Source organism: Crotalus tigris, unplaced genomic scaffold (genome assembly GCF_016545835.1).
Source record: "Crotalus tigris isolate CLP2741 ecotype Arizona unplaced genomic scaffold, ASM1654583v1 scf7180000023927.49193, whole genome shotgun sequence".
Classification (NCBI taxonomy): domain Eukaryota; kingdom Metazoa; phylum Chordata; class Lepidosauria; order Squamata; family Viperidae; genus Crotalus; species Crotalus tigris.
The window spans coordinates 10,508-28,515 of NW_024100273.1; the positions used below are offsets into that span (position 1 = coordinate 10,508).

At 45.4% G+C, this 18,008-nt stretch overlaps 1 protein-coding gene across 3 annotated transcripts in view; it reads right to left on the reverse strand.

Annotated features, from left to right (window-relative positions):
* Positions 1-244: 244 nt before the first annotated feature.
* PLEKHM1 (pleckstrin homology and RUN domain containing M1) overlaps positions 245-18,008 on the reverse strand; it is a 34,825-nt gene continuing 17,061 nt past the window's right edge. Inside the window, exons 8-11 of one of the 3 annotated variants that reach the window (XM_039322309.1) lie at positions 7,443-7,636; positions 6,493-6,556; positions 3,466-3,623; positions 245-1,035 (exon numbers count right to left, since the gene is read on the reverse strand). In XM_039322309.1, coding sequence (XP_039178243.1) covers positions 921-1,035; positions 3,466-3,623; positions 6,493-6,556; positions 7,443-7,636 — 531 coding nt within the window. In that variant the 3' untranslated portion in view covers positions 245-920. Of the gene's footprint in view, positions 1,036-3,465; positions 3,624-6,492; positions 6,557-7,442; positions 7,637-18,008 lie in introns of those variants that run through there. The other 2 variants (XM_039322310.1, XM_039322311.1) reach the window with 2 other exon arrangements.

Consider the following 18,008-nt stretch of genomic DNA (forward strand, 5'->3'; position numbering starts at 1 on the left):
GTTGGTATTTGAAGTATTTTAAATTTGTCCACTGCCCACTTACTGAGAAGTACAGTTGTACAAATTGAATGAATGAATGAATGAATGAATCCAGTTTCTTCCAGCATCCAGGCTCCAACCTTTTCCCCTTAGTATTATTAAGGTTCTCTGTGGCACATATTCCTGAATACAGAATGTTACTGATCTCCGTTTGAACATAAACCCACAAGAAGCCTATAGTCACTTTATAAATAAGCTGCTGTATAGAAGTAATGAATTCATAAAAGACATCTGTTTATTAAATAAAGCTAATTATCTGCATAGGAGAATAAAAGAAAATATTAAAATCAAGTTTGGAATACACTTGAGCATTTTTTTAAAAAAAGAGAAGAATAATAGCTTATTTATAAGAAGGTCACTTTGCTTGAGTAGGACACCAAGGATGGAGTGCCTTTCTAAAGAATTCAGCAGCTATTTTGGCACAAGACATTTTAAGAGCAGTCTGCAAAGTGTAGAAGGCACGAGAAATCTGCTGGAAAGTGCATTTGTTAAAGGTAAAATAAAATTCCTTTTCTCTGGCAATTTAAATCAAGACACATGCATTAATTTCAGTCTTTTTAGGAGTTCTTGCTACATATCCCTTTAATATATCCAGTATTCACCAAATGTCAGGATAAGGATAAATTTGCCTGGGAAGGCAGGAATGCATGAAAATTAATGGCAATAATGAGTGAATTCAAAGAAGTATCTCTGTGCGCTCCTTTCCAAGAGCTGATGGCAAGGTGCACTGGTTGTTGTAGGACTGTAATCCGGACAAAAAGTGTGCAGCTGGCAATGGCCTTCTATTGCTCCTAAGCTTCTGTTTCCCAATTGCCTTCTGGACAATTCCAGAATTTTTATCCAATTCCAGAATCTGATCCAAAGGACTGGCACGGTTGAGATCATTTCCAAAGGAATTCTTGCAGTTCCTGATATTTCTGCCGGCGGACACAACGAGGACAGAAATTGGCATTTGCCTGACAACTGTTGTGGAAGACAGTCTTGCACTCACTACACCTGTAAGGGAAAAGAAGTATATCAATTCTAGAAACAACTCATCATCTGTGAGCAGTTGGCTACTTGAGAAGGTCACATTAGAGCTCAACAGCCAAGTTGGAATTGTAGTCCAATAGACTGGAAGGTATTAGATATTCTCATTCTGTATTATTGGCTTCAAAGGCCAGCCTCCCTCTTATAATAGCTTTACATTTCAAGCATGAAAGTGGAATCACAAATAAAGTCAGTGTGTTCCTTCTACCAGTTCTCCCTAATTGAACTCTTGAAACAATTTTGCACTCAGAGATTCCAATTCTGTAAGAAAACATGGTTTTCTCCCTTGGTACTCAGGTATCATTTCACGAGAGAGAACATCTGTTGCACATACGGTCCCAGTTGCTGTCCCAATTGTTACCAGGTCAAAAGGAACAAGGGGGCAGGTATATAAAGAAGTCCTGGACAGTTGGTGAAAGGGCAAAAAAGAAGAGTGTAGGACTGTAGAGAATCTGCCAAACCTTTCGGTATGCTATTGAAATCTCCAGATTTATTAAATTGCATTTTTAATATCACTTAAGGGGAATATGTAACTAGAGATTCACCACATTACTTAAAATTCATTTCAATTACATTAGATGTGGAAATGAAATGTGATGAAATTTAATTTTGGTTAGTTTGGGGAGTACAACCTCAGAGAAATATGCACCCTCATGGGTTTGATTAGGTCAGTGTTTTTCAAACTTGCCAACTTTATGATATGTGGACATCAACTTCTAGAATTTCCCAGCCAATATGCTGGGAGCTGAAGTACACATACTTTAAAGTTGGCACATTTGAAAAAAAAACTGTTCGATGGTTAAGTAATTTTACTAGCTATTAGGCAACTTTAAAGCTACTTAACATGTAGAGAGAAAAAAATAGATAGTTACATAGCTGCCTCTTTCTTCACACTTAGACTTACACGTTGCTTTACCTTTTTGCCTCTTGGAACTCTCTCTCTGCCTGACAGCTAAGAAGGGATTATGAGATTACTCCCTGTATCTAAGCTATGTTTATTAAAATAACAGACCATCACTGCCTATTGGTCCAGAAGGGTCCCTCAAATGATGAATAGCATTGGTTGACTCTGCTGGCCACTGAATGTGGGTGAGTGGGAGTGTGCCTCTGGCTAAGGAGGTGGGCATGAGAAAATTATCCCCAGCTGCGCAGGTGGCGATTAAGGAAGTGACTATTGCTGTGCTGCTGCCAGAATCAAAAAACTCCCCAGAAACTTCCAAGAACATCCTGTTTCATAGGTAAATTGTCTGGCTCAGGCAGCAAGTTTGTCTGAGCTTGGAGGCACTTTTCCTGCTCTAATACATAGACAAAGGGAAAAATTGATATGTGTGTCATTGCATTGTTATAGTTTTGGGGAATGAGCAATTATATCTAAAGGCTACTCAAAGATGGATCTGATGAATGAAATCTTTTTTAGGATTTTGACTGCCTCATGGAAGGTGGATCTCTATGGCACTGAGATCTGCCTTCCCCAACCTCTGGAGGCTCTCTTGATGTGCTTTGTTACTGCATACATAATCTTCACCTAGTGGGCTAAAAACTTGCCAAGCTGGGGAAGGACGTCCTACAGTCACAGATCTGAAAAAATACATGGTGAGCTAAGGCTATTATTTTAATTTTTTGTATCCTCTCAGTAATCTCTCAGTCAAAGGGCCTGACCCCCGACTCGAACAAATAAATGTTTTCTAAGAAGGACATTTATATGTTTATAAGCATTCTGTTACTTATCATTATGATAAGGATTTAAGGATTTCATTAACATTCAATTAATTATCTTCTTACCTGATCTAGTTCTAGTTCTGACTATGCTATGTAAATGAATGAAAGGATGGACTTATTTATTTATTTACAAATATATATGCCCAACCAACCTGGAAATGCCATTGTGGTCAGCTTATTAAAAAAAAGAAAGAACCAAAATAAAACTACAATGAACAACAATAATAGGTAACAGGCAACTTGGCTAACGTTTGTACCCTCTTCCGGTGGGAACTTACACACCGTGGTCCAATGCTTGGGGATATGACCATGTTTTTAAAATTTTCCTAAAGGCCAGTAGGATCCGGGCCAACTTAGCATCCTTTGTGTGTGTGTCGGGGGGGGGGGTAAGATCATCCCAAGGCACTGCTACTGAGAAGGAATGCAATCTAGCTCCTATCAGGGGACCCCAAGTCTGCCTATCATATTAGAGCAAAGTGGGACAGGCAGCTGTCTTTAGGGACTGTCATGGGCCACTGTCCTAAGGGAGAGAATAGTGCCACAAATAACTCAGTTTCCTGATGTGCTATCACAGCAAGTTCCAAGATATGGTCAATATATACTGAAGAACTCAATTTTATTTTAGTTTCTTTAAAATGTGTATTCAGTTCTAGAGGAAAGGACATGTGTAAAACTTACCTGCTGGTTGTATCAAATTCAAAGGGAAAGATGATGTCATTCTTGTTGCATATTTGGCAGATGAAGCCCCTCTGAGTACAAAGATCACAACTATACACATGGTGGGAGGCAAATTGGATCAGCGACTGAAGAAAAGTTTCAAATATACCATCTGCTATCTAAGAGGAGAGAAGGGCCATGAGCAGTTGGTAAGGAGCAGGGAAACCACTTCTGCTGTCACAGGAATTCTCAAAATTCACATGTCATTCAGCAAAAAATGGCCAAGGCCCTTATGATGCCAGTCTGATTTAAAACATTTGAAGGCATGAAACAGCTGGTTTTGGCTGGTCCATGTCAAAATCAGAATAGGTTGTGTTTCATATGTTTTGGCTTATGCATGAATTTAAACCAACTTGCTTGTAATATATTGTGCATGGCGTGTCTAGGTAGAAGTAGTTCAGAGGAGGTTAGGTAAGGATTATGGAATGGACACAGGCAGCAGCTGATGGCTGGCAGGGAAGTGATGGTGTTGAAAAGATCAGGGAGTGAGTGGCAAGATATGCCATGGTAGGATAAGAAACAGATGGAGAAATAAGTTACATTAGCAAAGATAGCCAAGATGAGGGAGGTAAGGGAAAGCACATGAAGGATCATGGGGGAAGATAGTAGGAGTGGGTCGGAATGATACAACTCGCTGTGGCCATGTTGCCCCGGCCAAGTTGCTGCAGGACAACTCGCACAGGAAACTCATCTTAGGATAGTTCCACATGGGATAACTCAATGCCTTGCTTCGGTTTGGCAAGCCCTCCAGGGTTTTTTTGCATGGAAAAGGAGGCTTAAGGAATTTGGTCCTCCTTTTCATGGAGGTTCCTAGCACCATGGGCATTTTGCCCCTGGAGAGCGGTTGTCGAAATCCCAGAGCTATGTCTGCCTTGGAATCCTTGCCCCTGCCCTACCAGATCACCCGGAGAACCCTGGCCATGCTGAGGCTGTGGGAAAGGACCAAACCTTCTTCTCCTCTGCTGTAAGTCAAGTCAATCTCTTGATCCAGGGGGACCCCCATCTTCCTCCGCTGTGATCTGGCTTGGAGAGGTGATGCCAGAGATGATAAAGTGCTGCTGCCGTCAGTAGCTAAATGGGCAAATTAATCAAGGATCGAGCCCTCTAGCGAGCATTCCCCAGAAATTGCACTTCACACACCCCAATCAGCTATGCTGCCCTCACTCCCTGCTGGTGCCAGATGGATTTCATCAGTTGATTCCCCCAAGCTACCTCACAGAATTGGCAGAGCAATGCCTTCTTTTTCAGCTAGGCAATGAGTGTCTGGATGGACAGAGTTGGACTTGGGTGTGTGTGTGCAGATCCATCCCCTCCTGCTCTCCTTTACTACTGGTAGCTAGGAGTTCCGCAGGCTCTGGGGAAGGGAGATCCAGTGTTGGCAGGGAGCAAGGGCAGCGTAGCCAGGTGGGCAAAGCTCAATGCCCAGGGAGCGCTTGGGCAGGATGCAATTCTTGATTAATTTACCCATCTAGACAGTGGTGGCAGTTTAGTGGCTCTGGCATCACCTCTCTGAGCCAGATTGCATTGGGGGAAGATGGGGTAACCCTGGATCCAGGGACTGACCTACTCAGAGTGGAGGAGGAAGAGGTTCAATGCTTTCCCACAGCCTCAGCATGGCCAAGGCTCTCAGGTTGATCTGATAGGCCACAGACGAGGGGGGTTCCAAGGTTGGGATAGCCTCTGGGTCTTGATACCCCCCTCCAGATGCACAATGCTCCCAGGGCTGGGGGCTTCCATGAAAAGGAGGACCAAATTCTCCAAGCCTCTTTTCCATGCAAAGAAACCGGGAAGGCTTGCCAGGTAGAAGCAAGGCGTTGAGTTATCCGCATGGAATTGTCCCCCAGCAAATTGTTCCGCAGTGAGTTGGCTGTAGTGACATGGCCACGGCGAATTGTCCTAGACCTGGAATGGGGAGATTAATGGGACATGCGGAACTTGGACACTTCCAGCAGCAGTAGGGAAGGCAGGCTAGGGAAGGTGCTGGAAAGATGAGAGGGGTTGAGGGTATGCGACATACTATACAGAAAATTAACGAAGGAAAAAAAGGAGTGAATGCATCCTTCTTGCCCTGTAAAAAGAATCTGGCATCCCTTCAGATTTTATTTCATCCAAACCCTCCAATTGCTTTGGAGGGCGGTGCAGTGGCTCAGTGGTTACGACACTGGGCTTCTCGGCAGGAAAGCCGGCAACCCAGGTTCAAGACCTGAGTGCCATGTCATGGGGTGAGCCCCCATGCTCGCTCCAGTTCCTTGCCAACCTAGAAGATCGAAAGCATGCAAATGTGAGTAAATAGGTTTACATTTGATGGGAAGGTAACACAGCTCTGTGATGTCAAGCTAGCCACAAGACTGCGGCAACATCTTCGGACAGTGCTGGTTTAACGGCTAGAAACAGACATGAACAGTGCCCCCTATAGTGGGCAACAACTAGTGGAATAAAATCTGCAGGAACTCCTAAAACCCCTCAAACAACTAAAACAAATACTCTGGGTTTTGTTTTTGCTGAACTGAAGCTGATCCAAAATGGCTTGGCAGAACTTCTAGAACACAGCAAATTGTTCTAAAATTGTAACAACTTAGATTTTCCATTTTGTGCATACTTATTTTTAAAACCGTTTCAGCAGCTGTTAATGCAGATCCAGTGCAGGTAACAAAAATTTTGCAACATACAGTACTAGGGGAAAAAAATTGGTAAGCAGAAGCAAATGGGCCAGAGAATTCCTGGAGAGCTTAGCTGTCTATCTGCTATACTCTTCAGAGGAAAAGATTGCATCTGAACATGCACAGACCAACTCTGAAAAGTTTCTTGCTTCCTGCTCTACACTGAGTGATGCAACAATTCATGGTGTGTCAAATAATTTGTAGGGAAGTCTGCTAGGCTGTGATTTGGGGGAATCCAGCTTAGAGGATGAAGGAATGGTAATATTTTCTTGAACTGAAATTCTACCTGCCTCTAGATTGAAACATTTCTTTTTTCCAGATTTCCTACCTGCCTCAGGTCAGCCACACTGTATTTATGGGGACATTCCAGGAGATAGTGCCGGTGGTCAAGCCTTCAAAGAACAACATCATTAGTATATTAAAATTTGTTCTCCACAGTATCCCAGGAGTTTTATACAATATAAAATAAAACCTCTTGCTCCATTTCTCGCTCTTGTGCTCATTTCTGCACATAAGCTGATCTCTTTAGGCTTTTTCCTTCGTTCTGCTTTTATTGTGTGCCTCTCCTCCCAATCCTTGCTTTCATCAAGCCGTTGTGTCACAAGATACTTTTTACTTGACCCATATTTCTTGATTTCAGGTAAACCAACTTCTTACACCATTGCTCTATGCAGTGAGCTGGTTTCTCTTCATTTCCCAGAGATCACAAGAAACACACTGATGGTATTCAGGGCCAAATTGGATACCAATACATTGAGATTTTTTTTTTAAATTTTCTAGCCACATTTTTTCTGCAATGAGAACGTACACTTTACACATATCGATTACTCAGGTTTGGGACAACCAGACCTAACAATACCCCTAGGAGTCTCCTGTGTCATCTAATACAAGCCCCTATCCTCTTGACTTGAAGAGATGGAAACAATCTGTCTCTCCTTTTCTCTCTCTCTTGCAATGCTTCTGGAATCCATTTGGGACCAGACCACTTTTCAGACAGAAAGAGAGAGAGAAAAGGATAGCTGAAGACTAGAATTCTGCTATGTCCAAAACAGCCAACACAGAAACAAAAGTATTCCACTGCTCTTGCATGTGGGATGAGGATGGCAATAAGCTTGGGAACATGTACATAAAGACTTCTGTGGAGGCAGCATACAATCTCTGACTGAATAGCCAGCAGCATGGAAACAGAATGCTTGCTTATCCTTATATTGGAAGGCTGGAGTCAATTCAGATTAATATACTGATTTGGAGAAGGGCCCCTTAATGCCTCTGACTCACCTCTTATTGATCTCCTTCAGGGCGCCACTGCGACAAAGGACAAGGTAATCACCCAGTAGCTTCAGCTGCTCACGATTCTGAAAAATCTGTCTCATTTGCTCTATGTAGTCATAGAGGGTTTCATTCACCAGCTTCAGGTCAATCAAAGGTTGATTTTGAATTTTGGCTAGGAATTTCAGAGCCTGGCAACAAATCTGACAGAGACAACAAGAATGTTCTGTAAAAGCCCCTGAGTGACATCTAGGAAAGCCATGCAAAAGAATAAAAAGGAATCCAGATAGTGCAATTCTCACAGGCTCACATTCTAGTAAGTACCTTCTTATAATCTGAACTGGACATTTGTTTGTTTTATTTTTTATTGAAAAGTTTTATAAAAATTACAGTATACACCCCAAAACCCACCCACCTTAACCCCCCTCCCTCCCCCCTTCCCAGAGCTGAGTACAGGGTTACAAATATAATAATCTAACTAACATTAACCAACTGTATAAATAACCAAGTCTACAATGCGCTTTAACTCCCCTTTAACATAAGTATAAACAAATTAAAAATAAACATAATAATATAAACAAGTCAATATTATTAAACAATACAATAGCCAAATTGTTAAACAATACTAATACTAAAAATAATAATAAAACTAATAAAAATTCAACTATAATAAACTATTAATAATAATAATACTCTAAAATTTACTCATAAATTAAATGGAACTTTTTAGTCCCATAGTTTGTTTGTTTCTTTAATTAATTAATTAATTAATTAATTTGCTACCCATCTCACTGTGGGACTACTCCACACAGTTTATAATAATAAAAAGGAAGAGAATGAAATAGCTGAGTTTGTGTTCTGAGAACTGAGAAAATTATACTTTTTCTGTTTACTGAGCTTGGCCATGGGGAATACACACACACACACACACACACACACAGACACATATTTCTAAAATTTGGATTGCTAGCAAAGAATTAAGGGAGAACTGGAATAGCTATTTCAAACTCTTTAGTTCTTTTCAACCAGACATACCCTTCTGAGATTCGAACCTGGGCTGTCTGCATGTTAGGCAGCTGTATTAACCTCTAGGCCACAGTCTCTGTCTCACTTTTGCCAGCTGTGTTAGGGAGGGAAGAAACAGGGGAGGAGTTATCTAGAATGCTGTATGTTACACCCTGTTGCCCAAATATGGGAGAGAGAAATCTGTTGCCTTGTATCAGCTCAAACTAGAGCCATCCACAGGCAGCAGTCACAACTGTGACATCATATACATTTCTAAAATTTGGACTGCTAGCAAAGAATTAAGGGAGAACTGGAATAGCTATTTCGAACTCTTTAGCTAAATATATATATATATATATATATATATATATATATATATATATATATATATATACGGGTTTTCTCCCGCGTAAAATTGGAAGCACGAAGCTGAAAACACCAGCCTGAAGATGACGAATGGGACTTCGTCGAAATGTCGCCAAGACACTTCCAATTTTACGCGGGAGAAAACCCAAACAACCAAAGACCTACATATAAACACCCGCGAAAACCTCAGAAAACACACAATATATATATATTGGAAATAAAAACAAAAACATGACTCTTGGGAATATTCATGTTAGTCAAATAGTAATGATCACCAAGAGAGTATCTATAAAAATAGAATTTTAATCCACCGAGCTTTCGTCAAACACAATTGACATCGTCAGGGTTAAAAGGTAAGCGCCGGGGGAGAGTCTTATATACAGCTGTTTAGTGTCTGCTTCCGGCTCCTGGAGCGTGTCATAGGCCCCAGCTGATCAGGTTGGATCTCTAGCCTGCATCCCACATTGCTAGTCTGCATTCTGTCATAAGTTGTTTCAGAGTTGGGAATCCAGATCTTTTTGCCTTCCTTGCTCATAGCCTCACCCCCACCACCATCCCACACACGACTTCCCTCTGCGAGTGGGGGTGGGGAGTTATCACTTTCAGTATCCTTACAAGCCTCACGGCTATTTTGGTCTTGTTTATCCGTCTCCCGGAATTGTGCCCTAAGTTCGTAACCCCCGCCCATGTTATTCCTCCTCCCCTCCTTCTTCCCCTGGGTTCCCCTGTACGGTCCGCTGTTCGTTCCCACACGCTCTGTCTTGTGCACCGTCAAGATGTTTCTTGTCGTTGTCCTATTGTCAGTGGCTCGTTGTTCCATCCGTTGCCGGTGGGCAACATTACCGTCCGTCCTTGGTTCTCCATTCCCACTCCATACGGTGCTCTTCCCCTTTAATTGTAGTCGCTGTTTCATCCCATGACTTTGTGCTGGGGGTGTCGAAGGGGGGTGCATTCTCCTGCTGGATTGCGATCGAGTTGTCATGCTGTGTCTGGTAGCCTCCTCATGGGGGGGGGTTCATCGTCGTTCTCCTCATCTCTATCGGACCTGGTTGTATTCCGTTTTTCTTCCAGTTTCTCGAATCCCCATCCATTTCCATTCCGTCTCCGTGCTGTTCCGTTCTCTACGGATCGTGGCGAATCCGTCCGCGGTTGTCTGCCAGGACTGGTCTGTAGTTGTTCCAGGAGGGGGGGGCCCTCAATGGGGGCTCCATTAATGTGATTACATGAGGAGGGGGATCGGGCGATGTCTTCTGGGTTGTAAGTCTTTTGATTAGGTCCCCTCTCCCGGTTAATACGGTTGCCGGCATTCCATATTTTCAGAGCCTGGTGTGCTGCGCACAAATCCACACGCCTATTGATGGATTCGGTTCCTGAGAACCATGCCTCTTTTAATAAGCGGCCTCTTTTTGTGATGTCGTTAGCCAAGATTTGGGCATTCTCAAAATCAAAACGATGGCCGTGTTCTGCTGCATGAGCCCAAATCTGGGAGTGCTGTTCACCCCGTCTGATGGCTAGCCTATGCTCATGTAGGCGGGTCTTAAGTCTTTTCGAGGTCTCGCCTATGTAGTTACTCTGGCAGTCCGCACAGTTGATTTTATAAACTATGGCTGATCTCTCGGCGGTGGGGAGCTGATCTTTGGGGCGCATCACCTTGGCTCGTATGGTTTGAGTGGGTTTGTGGGCTACCTGTATGTTGTGGGGTGCCAGAAGCCTGGCTGTATCCTCTGACACATTTCTGATGTACGGTAGTGACACGCGTATGACCCGTGTCTGGGGGTCCTCTCTTAGTTGTCCATTATGTGGTCCGGGTGCCATACTGTGTCGCTTAATAAACCTCGGGGGATACCCATTCATTCGGCACATGCGGAATAGATGTTTTCTTTCTTCTGCCTTAGCTTCCATGGTGCTGCAGTGCGACTGTACCCGTTTGAACAAGGTCTTAATACAGCTGGCTTTATGGGAGGCCGGATGGTTGCTATGGAAATGGAGGATGCGGTCCGTATGAGTGGGCTTCCGATAGACCTTGGTGTTCAGAGTTCCATCTAGGGAACGTTGGACCAGTACGTCAAGAAAGGCTATCGAGCCCCGGACCTCCTCCTCCAACGTAAATTTAATGTCCGGATATATTGAATTTAATACTCCCATAAAGCCGGCTAGATGGCCTCGTTTGACGACCGCAAAAGTGTCGTCAACGTACCGTGCCCAAAACTTGGGCTGCTGACGGGTCATAGCCTCGTGTTCTAATTGTTGTAGAACCGCTTCTGCCACCACGCTGGATATTGGGGAGCCCATCGGTGTGCCTTTAACCTGTTCATATATATTCCCTTGAAAGGAGAAGTAAGTTGTAAGACATAGCTCAATGAGTTGCGCTAGGTCTCCCGGTTGCAGGGAATCCCGGTGTCTGGTTTTTCCTAGTTTTTCTAATCTATCCCTTAGGACTCTCAGGGCCAGTTCTTGGGGGATGGAGGTGAAGAGCGAGGTGACGTCAAAAGAGACCATCACCTCATCCTCCTCCACCCTGAGGGTCCTGATCCTCCCCAGGAATTCCTCTGCGGATCTGACTGTAGTGGGGCTGCCATCGACCAGGTAGGATATGCGATCACTAAGCCACTTCGCCAACCCTGAAATGGGAGTGCCTCTAAACGACACGATAGGGCGAAGTGGAATATCCTGCTTATGGATTTTTGGCAGTCCATAAAACCTCGGGAGCGCAGAATCATTGGGTCGTATTCTCCTTAAGGTATCTTCGTCAAGTTTCTTTGATCGTTTAAAACTGTCAAGTAACTTGTTGATTTTATTTTTCAGGGCCACCATGGGGTCTTTCTTAATAATTCTGTAAGCAGTCCTGTCATTTAATAACTGCAGCGCTTTGGCCACATAGAGTGCCCTGTCCATCACCACTGTGGCCCTCCCCTTATCAGCGGGGAGTATCACAATGGTGGTGTCCCTCTTAAGATGTTCCAGGGCCTCCATTTCATCCCTAGGTAACACTTGGTGGTGCCTATGACGCATAAGCAACCCCGTGACCTGCTGCCTGATTAAGTTCACCGAATTTTCTCCCAAATCCTCGTGGTGTATGGCCGGTTCCAACGCGGCAACGAAGTCTAACAGATTCGCATCCATCAGATTGTATCCTGCGTCGCGCTGCAACAGCGCAAGTTGGGGGCGGGTGAGGGTCTTTGAGGATAAATTATGTACCACATTATCCATATACCTATTACCCTTTAATCCCCGTAAAGTGTCTATCTTACGTTGGAGGCGTATGGCAGTCTGTTGATTGGTTCTCTCCGCCATTGACCGGACGTGCTGGTCGAGCATTTGGAAGTGTTGCTCTGATAAATCTCTGTTGCATTGTTCACGAAGACAGTTGGCTCCCGTCTTCAAGGTTCCCACTCGACGGTGTTGATCATTAATGAGTGCTCGTACCGTGCGACGTTGGAATTGTCTCACCGCTAACTGGCATTCAGCAGAATTCACTGCAGGTCTCCTCATTAATGATTTGGGTGGGAGTTCTTCACGCATGCAGGCGTGCAGGAAGGCTAACTTGCGATAACAAGCCGAGATACGGCATACCGACTTCTCCCAGCGCCTTGCCTTGAGCAAAACTGCTCTGTTATAATGATTGGAAATAAAAACAAAAACATGACTCTTGGGAATATTCATGTTAGTCAAATAGTAATGATCACCAAGAGAGTATCTATAAAAATAGAATTTTAATCCACCGAGCTTTCGTCAAACACAATTGACATCGTCAGGGTTAAAAGGTAAGCGCCGGGGGAGAGTCTTATATACAGCTGTTTAGTGTCTGCTTCCGGCTCCTGGAGCGTGTCATAGGCCCCAGCTGATCAGGTTGGATCTCTAGCCTGCATCCCACATTGCTAGTCTGCATTCTGTCATAAGTTGTTTCAGAGTTGGGAATCCAGATCTTTTTGCCTTCCTTGCTCATAGCCTCACCCCCACCACCATCCCACACACGACTTCCCTCTGCGAGTGGGGGTGGGGAGTTATCACTTTCAGTATCCTTACAAGCCTCACGGCTATTTTGGTCTTGTTTATCCGTCTCCCGGAATTGTGCCCTAAGTTCGTAACCCCCGCCCATATTATTCCTCCTCCCCTCCTTCTTCCCCTGGGTTCCCCTGTACGGTCCGCTGTTCGTTCCCACACGCTCTGTCTTGCGCACCGTCAAGATGTTTTTTGTCGTTGTCCTATTGTCAGTGGCTCGTTGTTCCATCCGTTGCCGGTGGGCAACATTACCGTCCGTCCTTGGTTCTCCATTCCCACTCCATACGGTGCTCTTCCCCTTTAATTGTAGTCGCTGTTTCATCCCATGACTTTGTGCTGGGGGTGGAAATGGAAATGGAAATGGATGGGGATTCGAGAAACTGGAAGAAAAACGGAATACAACCAGGTCCGATAGAGATGAGGAGAACGACGATGAACCCCCCCATGAGGAGGCTACCAGACACAGCATGACAACTCGATCGCAATCCAGCAGGAGAATGCACCCCCCTTCGACACCCCCAGCGCAAAGTTATGGGATGAAACAGCGACTACAATTAAAGGGGAAGAGCACCGTATGGAGTGGGAATGGAGAACCAAGGACGGACGGTAACGTTGCCCACCGGCAACGGATGGAACAACGAGCCACTGACAATAGGACAACGACAAAAAACATCTTGACGGTGCACAAGACAGAGCGTGTGGGAACGAACAGCGGACCGTACAGGGGAACCCAGGGGAAGAAGGAGGGGAGGAGGAACAATATGGGCGGGGGTTATGAATCTAGGGCACAATTCCGGGAGACGGATAAACAAGACCAAAATAGCCGTGAGGCTTGTAAGGATACTGAAAGTGATAATTGCCCACCCCCACTCGTAGAGGGAAGTCGTGTGTGGGATGGTGGTGGGGGGGAGGCTATGAGCAAGGAAGGCAAAAAGATCTGGACTCCCAACTCTGAAACAACTTATGACAGAATGCAGACTAGTAATGTGGGATGTAGGCTGGAGATCCAACCCGATCAGCTGGGGCCTATGACACGCTCCAGGAGCCGGAAGCAGACACTAAACAGCTGTATATAAGACTCTCCCCCGGCGCTTACCTTTTAACCCTGACGATGTCAATTGTGTTTGACGAAAGCTCGGTGGATTAAAATTCTATTTTTATAGATACTCTCTTGGTGATCATTACTATTTGACTAACATGAATATTCCCAAGAGTCATGTTTTTGTTTTTATTTCCAATCATTATAACAGAGCAGTTTTGCTCAAGGCAAGGCGCTGGGAGAAGTCGGTATGCCGTATCTCGGCTTGTTATCGCAAGTTAGCCTTCCTGCACGCCTGCATGCGTGAAGAACTCCCACCCAAATCATTAATGAGGAGACCCGCAGTGAATTCTGCTGAATGCCAGTTAGCGGTGAGACAATTCCAACGTCGCACGGTACGAGCACTCATTAATGATCAACACCGTCGAGTGGGAACCTTGAAGACGGGAGCCAACTGTCTTCGTGAACAATGCAACAGAGATTTATCAGAGCAACACTTCCAAATGCTCGACCAGCACGTCCGGTCAATGGCGGAGAGAACCAATCAACAGACTGCCATACGCCTCCAACGTAAGATAGACACTTTACGGGGATTAAAGGGTAATAGGTATATGGATAATGTGGTACATAATTTATCCTCAAAGACCCTCACCCGCCCCCAACTTGCGCTGTTGCAGCGCGACGCAGGATATAACTGATGGATGCGAATCTGTTAGACTTCGTTGCCGCGTTGGAACCGGCTATACACCACGAGGATTTGGGAGAAAATTCGGCGAACTTTAATCAGGCAGCAGGTCACGGGGTTGCTTATGCGTCATAGGCACCACCAAGTGTTACCTAGGGATGAAACGGAGGCCCTGGAACATCTTAAGAGGGACGCCACCATTGTGATACTCCCCGCTGATAAGGGGAGGGCCACAGTGGTGATGGACAGGGCACTCTATGTGGCCAAAGCGCTGCAGTTATTAAATGACAGGACTGCTTACAGAATTATTAAGAAAGACCCCATGGTGGCCCTGAAAAATAAAATCAACAAGTTACTTGATAGTTTTAAACGATCAAAGAAACTTGATGAAGATACCTTAAGGAGAATACGACCCAATGATTCTGCGCTCCCGAGGTTTTATGGACTGCCAAAAATCCATAAGCAGGATATTCCACTTCGCCCTATCGTGTCGTTTAGAGGCACTCCCATCTCAGGGTTGGCGAAGTGGCTTAGTGACCGCATATCCTACCTGGTCGATGGCAGCCCCACTACAGTCAGATCCGCAGAGGAATTCCTGGGGAGGATCAGGACCCTTAGGGTGGAGGAGGATGAGGTGATGGTCTCTTTTGACGTCACCTCACTCTTCACCTCCATCCCCCAAGAACTGGCCCTGAGAGTCCTAAGGGATAGATTAGAAAAACTAGGAAAAACCGGACACCGGGATTCCCTGCAACCGGGGGACCTAACGCAACTCATTGAGCTATGTCTTACAACTTACTTCTCCTTTCAAGGGAATATATATGAACAGGTTAAAGGCACACCGATGGGCTCCCCAATATCCAGCGTGGTGGCAGAAGCGGTTCTACAACAATTAGAACACGAGGCTATGACCCGTCAGCAGCCCAAGTTTTGGGCACGGTACGTTGACGACACTTTTGCGGTCGTCAAACGAGGCCATCTAGCCGGCTTTATGGGAGTATTAAATTCAATATATCCGGACATTAAATTTACGTTGGAGGAGGAGGTCCGGGGCTCGATAGCCTTTCTGGACGTACTGGTCCAACGTTCCCTAGATGGAACTCTGAACACCAAGGTCTATCGGAAGCCCACTCATACGGACCGCATCCTCCATTTCCATAGCAACCATCCGGCCTCCCATAAAGCCAGCTGTATTAAGACCTTGTTCAAACGGGTACAGTCGCACTGCAGCACCATGGAAGCTAAGGCAGAAGAAAGAAAACATCTATTCCGCATATGCCGAATGAATGGGTATCCCCCGAGGTTTATTAAGCGACACAGTATGGCACCCGGACTACATAATGGACAATCAAGAGAGGACCTCCAGACACGGGTCATACGCGTGTCACTACCGTACATCAGAAATGTGTCAGAGGCTACAGCCAGGCTTCTGGCACCCCACAACATACAGGTAGCCCACAAACCCACCCAAACCATACGAGCTAAGGTGATGCGCCCCAAAGATCAGCTCCCCACCGCCGAGAGATCAGCCATAGTTTATAAAATCAACTGTGCGGATTGCCAGAGTAATTACATAGGCGAGACCTCGAAAAGACTTAAGACCCGCCTACATGAGCATAGGCTAGCCATCAGACGGGGTGAACAGCACTCCCAGATTTGGGCTCATGCAGCAGAACACGGCCATCGTTTTGATTTTGAGAATGCCCAAATCTTGGCTAACGACATCACAAAAAGAGGCCGCTTATTAAAAGAGGCATGGTTCTCAGGAACCGAATCCATCAATAGGCGTGTGGATTTGTGCGCAGCACACCAGGCTCTGAAAATATGGAATGCCGGCAACCGTATTAACCGGGAGAGGGGACCTAATCAAAAGACTTACAACCCAGAAGACATCGCCCGATCCCCCTCCTCATGTAATCACATTAATGGAGCCCCCACTGATGGCCCCCCCTTCCTGGAACAACTACAGACCAGTCCTGGCAGACAACTGCGGACGGATTCGCCACGATCCGTAGAGAACGGAACAGCACGGAGATGGAATGGAAATGGATGGGGATTCGAGAAACTGGAAGAAAAACGGAATACAACCAGGTCCGGTAGAGATGAGGAGAACGACGATGAACCCCCCCCCATGAGGAGGCTACCAGACACAGCATGACAACTCGATCGCAATCCAGCAGGAGAATGCACCCCCCTTCGACACCCCCAGCACAAAGTTATGGGATGAAACAGCGACTACAATTAAAGGGGAAGAGCACCGTATGGAGTGGGAATGGAGAACCAAGGACGGACGGTAACGTTGCCCACCGGCAACGGATGGAACAACGAGCCACTGACAATAGGACAACGACAAGAAACATCTTGACGGTGCACAAGACAGAGCGTGTGGGAACGAACAGCGGACCGTACAGGGGAACCCAGGGGAAGAAGGAGGGGAGGAGGAATAATATGGGCGGGGGTTACGAACTTAGGGCACAATTCCGGGAGACGGATAAACAAGACCAAAATAGCCGTGAGGCTTGTAAGGATACTGAAAGTGATAACTCCCCACCCCCACTCGCAGAGGGACGTCGTGTGTGGGATGGTGGTGGGGGTGAGGCTATGAGCAAGGAAGGCAAAAAGATCTGGATTCCCAACTCTGAAACAACTTATGACAGAATGCAGACTAGCACTGTGGGATGCAGGCTAGAGATCCAACCTGATCAGCTGGGGCCTATGACACGCTCCAGGAGCCGGAAGCAGACACTAAACAGCTGTATATAAGACTCTCCCCCGGCGCTTACCTTTTAACCCTGACGATGTCAATTGTGTTTGACGAAAGCTCGGTGGATTAAAATTCTATTTTTATAGATACTCTCTTGGTGATCATTACTATTTGACTAATATATATATATATATATATATATATATATATATATATATATATATATATATATATATATATATATATATATGTTTTCTGAGGTTTTCGCGGGTATTTGTATGTAGGTCTTTGGTTGTTCGGGTTTTCTCCCGCGTAAAATTGGAAGTGTCTTGGCGACGTTTCGACGAAGTCCCATTCGTCATCTTCAGGCTGGTGTTTTCAGCTTCGTGCTTTGAGCAGCAATGTGTGGTCTTAGCTGTTTCTTCCTTTTAACTGCCAGTGGGGGTATGAACTGATTGGGTGGGAGCTTGGCTGTGTTCTGATTGGGTGGAGGTGTGTTCTGGATGGTTAGGGGCTTGGCTGTGCTCTGATTGCTGGGGGAGTGTTCTGTTTGGTTGTGCTCAGGTTAGTGTGAGTTGCAGAGGGGTTTAAGATTTTGGGCTGCCTTGCTATTTTTTGGCTTCTCGTTTGTGGTCGTGCCTCATCTTCATGGAGGGTGTCAGTTTGCTTCATGTATGGATTGGAGGGGTTTAAAGTGGCTAATGATGCAGCTGTGGTCTGGCTTCTGGTTTGTGGTCGTGCCTCATCATCGGTGTGGCTTTGGGTTTGCTTTTT